The sequence below is a fragment of the Python bivittatus genome, unplaced genomic scaffold (genome assembly GCF_059951505.1).
Source record: "Python bivittatus isolate LINGU-HERP-01145 unplaced genomic scaffold, Pbiv_v1 ctg000480_np1212, whole genome shotgun sequence".
Classification (NCBI taxonomy): domain Eukaryota; kingdom Metazoa; phylum Chordata; class Lepidosauria; order Squamata; family Pythonidae; genus Python; species Python bivittatus.
Window position 1 is genome coordinate 55,337,096 of NW_028277075.1, and position 16,543 is coordinate 55,353,638.

Consider the following 16,543-nt stretch of genomic DNA (forward strand, 5'->3'; position numbering starts at 1 on the left):
AACACCAAACATGTACAGAAGCCCCTGAACTTATTCAAGGAAGGGATAATAACTCATTCAGCTAGGCTGACTGTAGTGATTTTGATCTTATTTCCCTGTATTTCCCTTTCTCCAATAAATTCCTTTTTATATTGAAATCTCCATTATTTTTTTCCCATCATAACGGACCTTCTCATTAAAGCTTTCCCACTGAACAAAAATGCACTGTGGCACAGATGTTTGAAGACTGGCATAAAGCTTGTTAGCTCAGTCTCTGTGCACTTTGAGTAGGAAGATCCCCAAGCCCTTTTGTATTTTTCCTGGATGAAGAGGAGAAGCCCTGGCTGGGAAGGCTAGGAACTCCCCACTGGACAAACTCTGGTGTATCAGGAGGGTCAAGCTGGGACCAGATGACAACCTATCAGAAGAATTTTTTTTTTTTTAATTGGGAGAACCTTTGGAAGAAAGGGTTAATCAATTTAAATGCATCATCATCATCGTCGTCGATCTGCCACCACTCTCCCAGTTTGCGACATTAGAATAAGCCATTCTATCTATGGCTGAAGCCATTCTCAGTCTGTGTAGGCCATAAGTGACTCAGTGATTTTTTAGTGACAGAAGTGACTTTTTAGAGACAGAAGTGACTTTGTAGAAGTAAATAAAAAGTTGGAGATCTACCGCAAGGGAAAGCGCTCCCTTATTTAACAAGAGAATGTCAAATATGCTACTTTATGGGGGGGGGGGACCATAATATCAACGCAATTACTGTTTGCGAGAGAGGGCCGTATCCTTAAGTTCAGGCGTCCCCCCTAGTTCTTCCTGAACTAGGATGCGACTTGTTCGCAGAAGCGCGGGAAAAGGGGGAAGGCGGTGGGTGGCCGCCTCCCTGGGCGCGTGCCCGCTCCTTGCCCCTCCAGCAGCGCTCGCACGTGAGAGGAGGCTGTGCCTCGGGGTGGGACAGCCGCTGGCAGGCGCCTCCTTTTTGGGACGCGCGCGGGGCTGGGCCCAGGGGGCGGTAGCCGCGGTAGCAAGAGCAGCAGCAGCAGCAGCTCGGAAGGCAGCTCCAGCTGATCGATGGGGTCCGGACATCCTTGCTCCGTCTTGGAGGCGCTTCTCCTCTTCTTCCTCCTCCTCCTGCCGCCGCCGTTCCTGCTGCTTACTGCGTCTCCCCAAGGTCAGCTGCGCGCCACCGGGCTCCTTTTCCCCGGTTAGTAGGCAGCGCGAGCGAGGTGTTCTGCGCTGCGCTGGGCATCTCGCGAGTAAACCTCTTGCGGACTGTCGCCGTTACGGAGCTGCGCCCGTAGCTACGCTCAGTGCCAGCCAGGCTGAGGGTTTCAAACGAGCTTGTTGTCGGCTGGGTAGAGCTGCTGAGGTGCCCAGCGTCCGTCTGTGCCCCTTGCCCGAAGGCGGGGAAGCTCCTGCCTGCTTGGGAGTTAAAAGTTAAGCTCGCTTGGGAACCCGCTAGCAAGCAGGATTTGTGGCACAGTTGGGCAAATGCACTGTTCGACACTTTAATCAGAAAGGCGTGTTCGTTCAGAGGCGAGTTCCCGTCCTTTTAGTACATTGCGCTCGCAGGTAAATTTTGGAAGCGGAAACCTGTATGTTTGTGGCATCAGAAAACATGTTGTGGCTCACACTTCTGAGATGGGATGTGGGTGGAATAAGCTTCCCCAGGGGAGAGACTCGTGGATCTGATGAAATGGGCAGTGCGTTATCTAGCAAATCAGTTGGTCTCCTACATTCCCTTTTGCATAAAGTTAATCTATTTTAGTGCTTACATTTGACATGTGAGTACTAAATTTGACATTTCATCTATTTTTAGTGCTAGCATTTTAGTGCTTTACGTTTGGGAAAAACTCAGTCCAATTTCTAGCTCTTAAACGAGCAAGCTGAACTTAAGAAATGCTAGAGCAGTGATTCAATTAACAAAAGTAAATATAATTAAACTTGGGCTAATTTTTGAATAAACATGTATAGAATTGTGCAGATAGTAACTCATAGAAGATTTTCAGTAGGGACAGTTTTGGAAGTTGTATTATGTGTTTTGTACAAGACAGAGTAGTTGATAGAATGCACCTGATATTTTATAAGTAAATGGATGACAGCATTTTGTAACATGGAATTTATGGCATCTAGTTGAGACTTTACAGTAGTCCAGAAATAAAGATTTTTGAAATGTTTCTCCTTGAGTAGAAATTAAGTGATTATGTCCAATCAAGTCAGTAGTGATTCTTAGACCATGCAGATAGACCTTCATGATGATTTTTCCCCAACCTTGCCTTCAGGCCTTCCAGTAGTACACCTATTGTCACTATAATCAAGTCCATTTGCCTTGTTCCCGGTCTTTCTCTTTCCTTCCACTTTCTGAGCATTATAGATTTCTCAAGAGAGCTAGGCCTTAACATAATATGTTCAATACAGTATATGATAATTTAAGCCTGGTCATTTGTGCCTTGGGTGAAAAACATTTTTAAAAAATCAAAATATTGTTGGAATAGAATCTATTTGATTTAATATAGAAGTTCTTATTCCTATAGCTTTTCTTTTGCCATTGAATATATTTTGTAAGAAAGTATTGTCAAAGATATAGAACAGTTGTCAAGACACATTTTATACACATGTATATATTTGATTCCTGTTCTTTAGAGCTAGGTTTTTTTAAAAGTGTGAGAATAAAATATTAATGTCTCTTTCAAGTTGACCTTGAGTCCTTGCGACATAGGCATCCAAAACAAGTGGTGGAACATTTGGCAATGCTACAACACAAATTCCACTCCTTACGTACTTGCCTGAATTGTCATAACACAAATACGAAAGGCATAATCATATCACAAAGTATGGTTCGTCATTGTGGCGTAATTGTGGTTAGGAGCAGATATTTTGCACATCCTAGTCGGAACCATTCCTACAGAACTTGCTTGCAGGAACAAAAGTATACAATGCTAATGAAGACTCTACAATCAATGATGTGAAAGAGAAAGAAAAAAGTTTCAGTCAAATGCATGTAACTGAAATAGCTAATAAAAAATATGAATAAAATCAATTAACCGATCTATTCAGCTGGCATTGAAAGGACAACAAATTTGGTCAAGCTTTTCAGAGGAAAGCTCATGGGCATCCACAGGAGGGCAAGTGACAAAACCTGTTTTGCAACATAAACTCGGCTCCTTACATATTTATGTATGATGCTGTGATGTAAGTATAAAAGGGCAGAGCGCGTGGTGTGATGTCACAATACATGTTCCATCATTTCTGCACTATCAGTGTTAGGAACTGATGCTTACAGCAGAACATTCCTTAATTGTGATGCCATAATGACAAGTCCACTTAGTTCTTTGCCACAGAGTTCATGAGGCATCAGGGAGTGGGATGGGATAAAAAAAGTCAAGATGGCAATCATGACCATGCAGTCAAAGCCCCATCTGTTTGTGCGTGTGATTGCATGGTCACAATTGCCATCTTGATTTTTTTTTTTTAATTTTAGTCCCCAGTGAGTCTTTTTGACTCTTGCTCTTTGCCTTCATTTTAACACAATGTTTATTTCAAAAAACTACTTTTAGTAGTTAAAATGCACCATTCATCCATCTGTCTGTCTGTCCGTCTACAAAAGCAGTTTCGCTTGAGGCACACTAAAGGGTGTATCTGAAACATAAGCAGGGCAAGGATTTCAATTTTGGTGAGATTTTCAGGATTCTCAGTGGGTGAAAGGGTGCATTAAACCTCTGCAAGGTCTACATTTTAGCCTTTAACTATCTGTCCAAAAGGAAGAAAAATGGCCAAATTTTGGCTTGACCAATTCTATGGGGGGAGGGTTTGGAGTCCATATGAAGAATGGTGGTGGGCCCTACTTTTAGATTCCCAGTTCTACAGCTTTTATATTCATGTTCATATTCCTTCTTTTCCAGAATTTGTATATAATGTAAGTTATATCTTCCTCTGAATATTTTTGCTAGATCCTTTTTGGCTCTTTCCCTCCTCTTTTTGAAAAGGTGCTTGCTGGCTATATGTATCAATAATCTTTCATATCAGATATGATTTTTGACTTTCAGTGTAAAAAGTTAATTTTGGAATGCTGACAAAACATTAATAGACATTCATACTTTGAATCTATTTAATGCAAAATACAAATTTAGCAATGTCTAGTTGAATCTCAAATGTTTAATCTGCCTAAGTTCTCATTTCTGCAAAACAAATCTTTTTGACTACCTGAATGTAGGCAGACTTGTTCTCGCTTCCAGGTATGTACCATTTAGGGTTTGTAGGCCCTGGTCACACAAAAAGTAGCTTTTAAATGATTGTTCTAATTCTTGGAAAGCTTAATTAAACAAACATATAGGCTTGGTACACACATTAAATTAAACTATGATTTGATGTGTGTGGTTTTGACTTAGCATATTCTCTGTACCTAGCGGCTTTGATTTTTTTTCAGTAAAGCATATTTAATAAAATCATAACATAGTGTGAACTGTGAATCCAGTCATAAACTAAATTGGGGGAGATTCTCTCTCTCTCTCTCTCTCTCTCTCTCTCCCAATTTAGTTTAAGAACAATAAAATGGCATAGAAATGTCAGATACTTGTCAGTCAAAGATTAACTCAGCCTAAGGGAAGTGGAGGAGTTTTGCTTCATAAAATTATTGACAAGAGTCACATATGTCCTAAGCAAATTAACCATAGTTTATTGAAAAATACAATTAGCCAAGTTACTGATAGTTGCCTGGTGAATGGGCAGCCTTGTAAATAGAACAAACAAATAAATAATCCATAAACACTAGTTTACAAAATACCATGGCTGGATTTATAAATGCTAAGCCAAAACCAAAGTCTACACTATGGCATAGCAGTGATATGTGTACCCTATCACTGCTTGTCAGAGATCTTTTCTAGCAGCTAAATTTATTACTTTAGTAATAGTAAAATATTACTTTCTATTTATTAAAGTTGAAACTTCTTTGCCATTTTATTGTTCTTAAACTAAATTGGGGGAGATTATATCTATCTATCTATCTATCTATCTATCTATCTATCTATCTATCTATCTATCTATCTATCTATCTATATCTTCCCCAATTTAGTTTAAGAACAATAAAATGGCAAAGAAGTTTCAACTTTAATAAATAGAAAGTAATATACATTGGTGCATTTTATACTAAATGCACAATGTTTGAATCTGAATTGGTTGTGATTAACTAAGAAAGGCTTTAATGGGCCAAGATGAATAACTCAGCAAAAGTATCAACAGTGTGGAACAACAATGATGAAAAGAGGGCTTTTGTTGTTGTTATTCTGTTATCTGTTATTTGTATAGTAGATGTGGAAAAGGAAAATCAAAACAGGAAAGTATTTGGAGTATTTAAAAAAAGATTGAATAGGAGGATATTATAAGATTCGGTTGATTTGTCAACACTCACTATTCAGTGTAGATACCAAGTTCAGACGGTTTTAGGTTTTTTGCCTGCATCTTTTTCTTAATAGGTTCAGTATTTATCTGTTATTGATTTATGATTTTAGTTTAATGTTGAACTGATGTTTTATCTCAATATATCTTGTTCTATTGTTTTACATTTTAAAAGTTGTTTTACTTTCCAATATCGATTTTTAAAATGTCATGTACTGTTTAGATCATGCTTTTCCTTTTAAGAGGAAGCTAAGAGTGACTAACACCAGAACAAATTTACCAAAGCAAATACATGTTAAATAAACAATGTGAAAAATGATGCAACAATAAAAAGTTACATCAGGCAATCAGAGTTTATGTGTGATGCTGCTGCTGTTCATGTTTTGTGAACTTCCTCAAGTATTAGGATAGATTACTGTTAAATATTTAAAATTATGCATGTTATTTTTTTTTCTCTGTCTCTCTCTCTCTGTCTCATAATGCTAGAACTTATAATCACCAAATAAAATTGTTTGGCTTAAAACTACTTTTTCATACAAAGCAGGAGGCATTTAATTTTAATTACATTTAATTTGACTTAGTGGATTTTGAGGTTACCCGACTCCAAAAAGACTGTGGTGGCTTAGTTTAAAATACATGATCTAAAAAACATTACAGTCCAGACAAGACACATCAGTAGCAGTCAGAAAAGATTCGACAGTGGCTCTACAGACACCCTAAACTCAGGCTTGGGGACAGAGTCAGGTCTGAAGAGACTTCTGGAACACTTAGAGAATGGGCACCTTATGTACTTCTGAGGGGATGTTGTTCCAGAGGTTAGGGACTGTGACAGAGAAGGTATGCTTCCTTGGTCCCACAAAATGACAAAAGTTTAATGAAGGGGGCCTGAAGCGTACATACTCTTCCTGAAACCACTGAAGACAGGAGGTCCCTCAAATAACCAGGCCCTATACCATGAATGGCTTTACGGATAGACCTTGCTTACTGACTGCCTCATGCAGCGACCATTTGAATTTATGATGGTGCTGAAAAAATAACTTTGCGACCAAGGCACACATTTATGACTTTTGCAGCATCTCTCAGTCACTTGTTCGCTATTACAGTCAGTTAGTATGCATTGTTCTGTGCATGACTCATTTTGTTTCTTCTCTCTCTTCTCTGGAGAGATTGGAGAGGAGGGGATTACAAGAGAGTAAGAAGGCACACAATGGGGAGAGATTGGAGAGGAAGGGATTACAAGAGAGTGAGCAGGCATACAATGGGGAATACACATTGAAAGGAATGTGCTAGTACTGGCTATTCGCCTAGCACACTTGAGGCTGGGAGCTGCAAACACAGTAGGCAAATAGCTGGTAGTAGCGTATTCCTTTCAATGTGTATTTCCCATTGCGCGCCAGCTCACTCTCTTGTAATGAATATTCCTCATTGCGGCCCTGTAGATGGTCCTGTGGCCTGTCCCTCCCCAACAGAGAACAGTTCATCCTAAAGAGGGATGCAGGGCAGCTATTGCAGGATGCAATAAGGATGGGGAAATAATGACATTTTGCCATCCTTATCACCACAATATAGGCCCAAATATGGGCTCTTACATGTTTGATCAGTTTTATTTTCTTAGTCCAATGGCACTTCAGGCACCGCTTCTGGCGGTTCATCTCCCAGAGTTCCTCAGAAAATCAAGGTGCACCTGGGATTGGTGCACAGAGAGAGAGGAGCAATTTGGTCCAAGGTCTCAATCACCTGTCTATTCCATGTTGCAATCAAGGCCTCAGCTGAGCTGCCCATCAGATCCTCAGGAAAAGCCCCAAGTTTCCTGTGGAAACTGCCAGGATCCATCAGTTGCCTGGGGTGGACCAATTGAACAGGCCCTTTCTACCCTTGAGGGTGGATGGCACCAGTGAACTGGAGGGCAACCAGAGAGCTATCTGTCTATGGCAATGGACTGATGGTAATATCCTCCAATACTAGGTCATGTCCCAACTGCCCCGAAGCAAAAAACAGATCTAATGGATGATGTCATATACACTGTGCCTTCTATTACTTGGGACAGGTCCATGATTGCCATGGAAGCCAAGAAGTCCTGAACCGCCCTGGACTCAATGTCCCCAGGAGGCAGGTTAAAGTCCCTAAGCCTTGGGGATGTCACCACCAATCCAGTAACGGAAGCCAGCAGCTCAAGCAAGGATAATGTTGTTCTGGGAGGGCAGTACAACAGCAGTAATCTCAACTCTTCCCGAAGGCTCAACTTTAACTAGAGGGTCTCACATCTGATTACCTGCAGGCAGAGCCCTTGACAGCCTTCAACAACTCACAGATAACAATAGCCACCTCCACCTCCCCTGAGGTCCCAGCTGATGGAAAACAAGTACCCTAATGGACAAATTTCTGAGAGGCAATACACATCAGGTCGGTACACTCATCCACAGTTAGATCATGGATGAAGGGCAAATTTTTTACAAACCAACCTGGCATTCAAAAGCAATAGTCAGCACCCAGAGCCATTAAAGATCCAGTTACCTGGTCCAGAGGGTAAATGTGAGGCCAAGACATCAGGATCCCTCTTAGCAACCCATGGCTAGTAGAACCATATTGAAGAGTTCTCTGTCCACTTCACTGGATGCCAGGGGCTGAAAGGAGTCCCAGGACATATTGCCTCAGTCATCACCTTGGATCCTCCCTATGAAGAATCAAGACTTCAGACCATCAAGATTCTACCCATTTTAAGTTTTGTTTTGTAAAAAATGAAAACTGATTTCTACAGTATTTAATTTTGTAGTTCTACAGATGCCATTTGGGGAGATGATCAGGTCCCAAGGTGCCTGCAGGAATCATATTGTTGACTCTTGCTTTTGATGAAATGTTGTGGTCTGCATATAGGAAGCTACTGTTGTATATTTTCATCATGCTGCCACTCTCCTTTGTCTTTACATAGATGTGGATGAATGTGCACAAGGAATTGATGACTGCCACCCAGATGCAATTTGTCAGAATACTTTGAAATTGTATAAGTGCACATGTAAGCCAGGGTACAGTGGAGAAGGAAAAACATGTGACGGTGAGTGTCCTAAAGCCATAAAGCTGGTTTTGACTGAATATGCTTGTTCCCAATATCTGGTTGAACAACAATGACAAAATGCAGGGATTTGTAAAATTATGATATTTAAATACATTGCGGCAGGCAATTCTTAAACTTTTTACCATAGCATATTCACAAAACTTGGCTTATAGCAGTCTCTTGGTTGTGTTTTGTAAGTGATGCATTTCAGGTTTTTTCCCCAGTAGACTTGAAAGGGCTGTTTGGTTATTTTTCTGCTTTTCAAGGTATATAAAGTTATTGATGCAGGTTACAAAATGTTGAAAATCCTATTCCATATTTAAATCAGAATTTTACACTGTTTTAAAAGAAGAAAAACAGAAGTGCTTTATCTGTTTACATGTTATCTACATTGGTCAAGATAGATAGATAGATAGATAGATAGATAGATAGATAGATAGATAGATAGATAGATAGATAGATTCTCTCTCTCTCTGTATATATAGTCTAATATAAATACATACATACATATATATATATGTATGTATGTATGCATATATATATAAAGAGTGAGTGATATATATAGTCTGATATATATATAGAGAGAGAGAGAGTGTCTGACATATATATATATTGTCTGATATATATATGTGTATATATATATACATATGTATAGTCAGATAGATAGATAGATAGATAGATAGATAGATAGATAGATAGATAGATAGATAGACTCTGTATATATATAATATACATACATACATATATATATAAATTATATAAAAAGAGAGTGAGTGATATATAGTCTGATATATATATATATAGAGAGAGAGAGAGTCTGACATATATATATATTGTCTGATATATATATGTGTATATATATATATATACATATATATAGTCTGATAGATAGATAGATAGACTTATATATATATATATATATTTATATATATATTTATATTTATATTTATATTTATATATACACACACATACATACATACATACAATGTATGTATGCACATACAGAGTCTGGGTTCTCATATTGTGCTAAATACACAAATTTGAAAATAAATAAATAAATAAATAAACAATGATTTTAACAATGATTAGTTGAACAGTCCACAATGACTGTGTTAACACATAATGAAGAGTGATAAACCATTATTCATTTAACATGTTAAACCAATAGCAAACAAAATCATGCTCAGAATGATGTTTGAATCAACTTTCCACCCACCAACATCATCAACAGTCTTTGAAAGATCAGGGAAAATTAAAAGGAGAAGCGAAGAACATTCACAGAACTACTGTAGTTTTGCAAGAGAAAATAGCTATTTTCAGCTGATTCAAAGATACTAAAAATGTTCCCCTGTAATCTGTGGTCAGCTGATAGGTGGATTGTTTAAGATTGGGGGTGGGGCAAGGCATAGGGGACTGGTTGGTTGAAGAAGGGAAGATAACGCAGGGGACGTGATGGACAGGAATGAAGAGGACGTAGGCAGAGAGCTGTATATATGCCTGCAGGCATTGCAGTGCCAACTTCATTCTAATCACAGCATTCAGGTTAAATATGAAAAAAAGTTATCTAGCCCCATACATGTTTTATTTTACATACATTTTACATACATACTCATACTGGTATGAGAAAATCCTCCTTTGACACCCAAGAAACTCTCTCAACTGAGGAGAGCTTTGCAACTTTAGGCCAATCTCAAGAACTGTATTTCTGAAAAATGTGATTGAGAAAGTGATAATCTCACCATTTCATGTGCATGATATGGATCACCTAGCTCTATTTCAATTAGGCTTAAGGCTGAGATAGGCTATTAAGACTGCTTTGATCATCTTGGTGAATATGGAATATGGAAACTGACAGAGATAAAGTAGCCTTTCTATTTCTCCTATTTTTGCTACAATTGATCATAGTATTAATGGTACTGTGAGTCATCTGGTGGGACTGGACCCTGGCTAGAGGAAAGTTTTAAAGTAGTTTATTACTCACTATTGGCCTGTGTGAAGAAGCTGGTGCTGGGAGATACTTGTTTGGCATTTAGAATGTCCTACAGAATTCTGTCTTGTCCCCCATACTCTTCAACATCCATATGAAACTATTAGGGGAGATTATTTGGAGCATTGGATGTGGGATGCCTTTAATATGATAACGCTAACCAGACATACTGCTCACTGTCATTTAACTCCAAGGAAGCAATTGATACTCATAAATGTTGCTTAATCTTTGGACTATGCTGAACCTCTGGCCATAACTATGCCATTCTGGGAGGCTGTTGGGCAGTTTTTGGAAAGAGATCCTCTAGACTCCTTGGGTTGTGCACCAGTAGCCCCGATTGCTGGATCAGGAGACTCTACTCTCAGTCACTCATGCCCTGATCACTTCCTGCATGGATTACTGTAATGCGCTGTACATGGGGCGGGCCTTGAAGAGCACCCAGAAGCTTTGGCAGGTGCAAAATGCAGCAAGCAGTTACATGTATACCTAGATCACTGCACATTACATCTCTGCTCTGCAAACTACAATGGTTACCAGTTTGCTTCCTGGTTCAATTCAAAGTGCTGGTAATGACCTGTGAAGCCCACATGGCATGGGGCCAGGGTATTTCAGGGGCTTCCTCTCCCAGATTACATCTACCTGTCCCATAAGGTCCAGCAGAAGAGACATGTTATGGGCCCTGTTCACTAAGGAATGTCATCTGACAGGACCCAGGAGGAGAGCTGTTTCTGCCACAGCACATGCCCTTTGGAACATCATCCCCCCTGAGGTCAGATCGGCCTTGACCTTACTGGTTTTCTGGAAGGGTGTTAAGACATGGCTCTGCCATCTTGCCTCTAGATCTGGCAGTGGTGGCGTGGAGCCTGCTAAATGGTTATACTGTTAGTAAAATGGATTTCACTCTCCTGCAGATGATGTCTTTATGGTTTTTAATAGTTTTTATTGCTTTAATGGATTTTTGTTGTAATGGTTTTGGTTACTTTTTGTATTTTGTGTGTGTGTGTGTGTGTGTGTTTAACTCTGTGAGCTGCCCAGAGTCACACATGTGAGATGGGCAGCTATATAAATTGAACATATGAATAAATAAATAAACTGGAAGCAGTTCTGGACATGCCCAGATTCAGAGGATTTATTTTTGAAAAACTACACTATTTGTAAAATAGAGGTGATTTAACATAGCAGTTACTAGTAGTACAGTATATAGATGATTTAATCGTGTCACAACTTAGCTATAACAAACAAGTAGGCATCTATCATGCTGACTTTTGCTTTATTTCCCAGATATTGATGAATGTGATAATGATTTCAATGGAGGCTGTGTCCATGAATGTTTCAACATTCCAGGCAATTACCGCTGTATGTGTTATGATGGCTTCATGTTGGCTCAGGATGGTCATAATTGTCTTGGTAAGGATGTACCCACAATAATTACTATGTACCCACATATTTATCTTGTGCCTAGATCAGTTCTGCGAGATAAGCTAAATAGTATTTTTGTTATTCCATATATTCATGAAATTAGCAGCTCTTTATATGTACATATAATATTCAGAATCATAAGCTATTAAAGGATTAGAATATCATCAAATTCAGTGCTAAAACTTGAATCGGCCTTATTGTATTTTTTATCACTGTTTTATTTTTAAGAATTTTATATTGTAATTTTAATTGAAAAAACTCAGTTTTGAAGGACAGTATGCAGTTTTTGAAACTCAAATAAATACAGTAAATGAATTCCCCAATTTAATGACTGTCAGATGTGTAGGGAACACAGTTTTAGAATTCCCAGCCTGCACCAGTTTGGGAAAGGTTGCCAGAAGTAGTACAGACAGATACAGTACAGTCATTTAGCAACCACAGTTCATTCCAGCAAAATGGTCACTAAATGACATGGTCACTAAGTGAATCACGTGAATGAGAGACAGAGAGAGAGAGAGAGACGCTATGACGATCACTGGTTGCTGCCATCTCATTCAGTTAAAGTTTTTTCATGTAGCAATGCCAGCGTTACTCAGGTCTGTGTTGTCAGGCACAGAAATTTAGTCGTAAGTGTACGCATTGGTCAGGAAATAAATTTTTTACTACCATTTATTACCATTTACTATTTGCGAATGGTCACTACCCAAGGTAGTCGCTAAATGAGGACTACCTGTATCCTGGTTCAGTAAAAGTCATAAGTCCAGCATTCTGGGAAGTTTATATGCACTCTAACTGTAAATTGTTTTATGTTATATTTGCATAGTACAATTTTAATGCAGATTTTAATCAAGAATGGGCAACTGTGTTTCCCAACATTTTTTTGTGATTTCCCAGCGTCCTAGGATTGCAACTTTCAGATTGCATGAGATTGAATGCTGAAATTTTAGTGTGTGATTTTAGCCTATTTTGGGGATTTGAAGGATTGAAATTCACAGTTGGCCTATGGAATTTCTCTATTCCCATTCCCATTCCCATCTCCACCCTCATACCCATTCCAAGAACTGATAAATAGGTCACAAAACAGCCCAGTTTTGAGTTAGGGATTATGGTTTGAAGGTGTGAAATATTTGTGGTATATTTGTGAGTAGATGTTGTATTGTAACATTGGACATAATAGTTGTAGCCTAACATTGTTTACTCTAGACAAAATACTAAAATGCAGAGGCATGGCATTGTCTGCAAAGATACATACTTGTTAAAGCTATGATTTTCTCAATTGTAATGTATGGCTAGGAAAACTGAATTATTAGAAAGGCTGAACAGAAAAACAAATGATGTCTTTTGAGTTGCAGTGCTGGAGAAAATGTTTGAGAGTACTTTGGACCATAAAAACAAATAATTGAATGTTAAAGGAAGTAAAACTAGTCCACTCACTGGAAACAGTACTGAAAGCTTAAATAATTTGGATGTATAATGTGAAGATAAGAGTCACTGGAGAAGTCACTGTTGTCTGGAAAAATCGAAGACAACTGAAAAAAAGATGTTGAGAAGATAAGGTGGCTAGATACTATCACTGATGGCACAAGCATAAGTTTACAAGAACTCAAAGTAGTAATTATTGACAGACAATTCTGGTAAAATGATATACATTGGGCCACAAAGAGTCAGAAGTGACTTAAACATAATTTGTCTCTGCTGGCTAGAAAGTTTCCAAATAATCAAGAATACTTGAACTGAAATATCTCATTAAGAAAAAATAAAAAATAAAATGTACATGTGTGTGCTTTATTCAAACATATTCAAAACTTTACTTGGAAGTTACTTGATATGAATGCTTCTAGATATGACAAGATATCAACTCAGTAGCTTGTTTAAATTTTTGGCAAAATAAAGCAAACTGCTGCCATGCTGATTTTAGCATAGCAAAATACGTATGCTTTTTCCAGTATACATATATTTCTTACTGGGCTAAACTTTGATTTAGTATTATGGAGAATAAACCACAGCAAACCTCAAACACAAATGTCTTTCCCCTTGCTCTATAGCTGTAAGAAGTTTATATTTAGATTAATCACAATTTATCAAAATCAGATAAACCATATTAATCTTAACCATGATTTAGCTAACTACAAAATATATTTGTAAAAGGTTGTTTATTTCAACAAATCACAGTTGGGTTTTAAATGGGTTTTAAATGACATACTGAACTGTAGTGAATCTAAAATGGAAGTTCCCAATTTTCTACTTGAGGCCAAGCCATAGATGAAAAGGAACAAGTCCAAGGCCTTCTGTGGTCCATGATTGTAATGTTGAATCATATTAAGGACTTGACAGGGAGCTTTCTGCCCATGAGGCATATTTGGTCCACCTGTCTCCATCACCTGAATTCCGCTTCCACTCCACATCAAAGGAAGAAGCGAGTATTTCTTATCTTCCTAATTTAGCCAAACAAAAATTGCTTGTTGCCGCATGCCAAAGGGAGCAATCGGCCCCAACCTTCTTCTAAAAGTAAAAGGACAATAAGCAGAGATATAGCTGGTAGCCTGGAGAGAAAGATATGACAAGATTTTTGGTACAATCATACTTTTTCCATATATATCTTCAGTACCTGTGGCATTTGGTTTTGGAGTTTGTATATCTGTTGTTAGGTGGGCAGAGAATGAATACATCATGTACAAATAGTGGTGGAGGGGTTACCAGGAAAAAGGTTAGGTAATTAAATGCTAATTTGGTCTTGTTTTTTTCTATTATTATGCTGGAATGCAGTCCTGATATATTGAGATCTATTTTAAATTGGCTTCAAGGAAAAACTTGAAACATTAATATCTGCTCAAGCATTTTTATTCGTGAAATTATAAAAATTAGAAAAAACTTTCTAGTGGGCTGCTTAATTAAAAAATATCTAAACTTTTGTGTGTATTTAGAAAAATAAATATCTGTAGTGTTAAGTTTTATTGGGTCTGAAGAGGAGAGAGAGGGAAAAAGCAACTATCCAACCAACTGGATGTTTAGTACATTACCGCTTAATTAATTATTTGCAGCTGGTATAGACTACTCTGCTGACCACATGGAGCTAATATCAAACTGGTACCACTTGTATTTCAGATACAGATGAATGTTTGGTCAATAATGGAGGCTGTCAACATGTTTGTATCAACACTGTGGGCAGCTATGAATGTCGTTGCAATGAAGGATTCTTCCTCAGCGATAATCAGCACACCTGCATTCACCGTTCAGAAGGTAGAAGCCTTTTTATTTCTACAGAGATATGCATGAGGCCCTTTCTCTTCCCCACCACCAAAATCAAATTCCTTGAACGGTGAGCTAAGCAGTGGTATTTATTTAAGGGTGCTTCTGCATGCCAATTTCATGAATCATGTTGTAATATGAGAATGATTATATGTGGAGTTTTTAAAGATGATATAGGGATATGCTGATGGTAAAAAGAAAAATTGCAGCCTGTCTTGTGCCTGGTTTTAAGTATTACATTATGCAGGTACGCTGCTGTCAGATTCTTCCAAGACAGGTATGCCATTAGACCAGTGTTTCTCAATCTTGGCAACTTCAAGATGCATGGACTTCAACTCCCAGAATTTCCAAGTCCACACATCTTGAAGTTGCCAGGGTTGAGAAATACTACATTAGACAATAACTTCCCAGTGACTTGGACGAACATGGCTCAGAATCCATTTTTACTGCATCTTGGGAATGGATGCCATTAAAACTAGTTGATAGTCTTTGAGCTAGTGGAAGAAAGAGTGCAGGATTGATGCCCATTCCTCATTTGTACCGTTTGTGCCCCTCCCACTGTGTGGAGGCACTTTTCCCTTCCTTTTCTCATGCTCCTTTGAAGGGCTAGTTGGAGCAATTGTGGTTTACATTCTCAAAGCAGGAATGCAGAGAATCTCTACTTAGTAATGGAGCCCTGACACTAGCTCTCAAATGAGCATTAAGACCCAAAACACCAGGATAAAAAACCACTCTAGCTTGGCCCACTTTATGCTGAGCCACAGTTTGCTTAAACATAGCTTACTTCACTTTTGACCTAAACCCAACAAACCACATTATGGCATAGCTTAATGCTTGAACCCAGCTGTTACATTTAGTATGTTGCATGCCACTGATCCTGAGAATTTTCATACTGCAAAGGAAGTGTGTATGATACTCATGTAAATGACTACACATCAGCTGTGGGGTTAAAACCTCCATCCCAGGTGCTTGTTTTTGAATCTCCCCTAATGACAGAGGAGAAGCAGCAGCAGCATCCATTGCTATCAGTGCAAGAAATTTATCTTTTTTTAAAACCTCTCTGCTAACCTTGTTAGCATTTAAGATGATCTCATATGCATTTTTTAAAAGGCTTTTAATTGTGATTTTAATTTTTAACGTTTAATGTAGCAGATCTTGCACCTGCAGGAAAAACGCTAAGAAGAAAAAGTATATATAATTGTTATTTTAATATGTGTCCATTCCTAACCAAAGTGATGCCAAAATAATACTCTGCTCTTTTGTACTTATGTCATCATGTTTGAGTCAAGTATGTAAGGGTGGAGTTTGTGTTTCAAGATTACAGTGCACATTTTGCCACTCGATCCCCTCTGTCCCTTCCTTCAGATTCCTATGATAATATATTTATTAACTTGGCTTTATGTTTTGAATTTTATTTTCTTAACTCTGTTTTATGTTTTACCATGAGACTACAGTATTTG

The 16,543-nt window shown here is 38.3% G+C and overlaps 1 protein-coding gene across 14 annotated transcripts in view; it reads left to right on the forward strand.

Moving 5' to 3' along the window:
* The first annotated feature begins 954 nt into the window (after positions 1-954).
* Positions 955-16,543, forward strand: part of SCUBE2 (signal peptide, CUB domain and EGF like domain containing 2) — a 71,410-nt gene continuing 55,821 nt past the window's right edge. For 3 of the 14 annotated variants that reach the window (XM_025169659.2, XM_025169671.2, XM_025169668.2), the window contains exons 1-4: positions 960-1,186; positions 8,306-8,428; positions 11,697-11,822; positions 14,940-15,074. In XM_025169659.2, the coding sequence (XP_025025427.1) occupies positions 1,054-1,186; positions 8,306-8,428; positions 11,697-11,822; positions 14,940-15,074 (517 nt within the window). In that variant the 5' untranslated portion in view covers positions 960-1,053. Of the gene's footprint in view, positions 1,187-1,298; positions 1,555-8,305; positions 8,429-11,696; positions 11,823-14,939; positions 15,075-16,543 lie in introns of those variants that run through there. The other 11 variants (XR_015797084.1, XM_088145961.1, XM_088145959.1 and 8 more) reach the window with 9 other exon arrangements.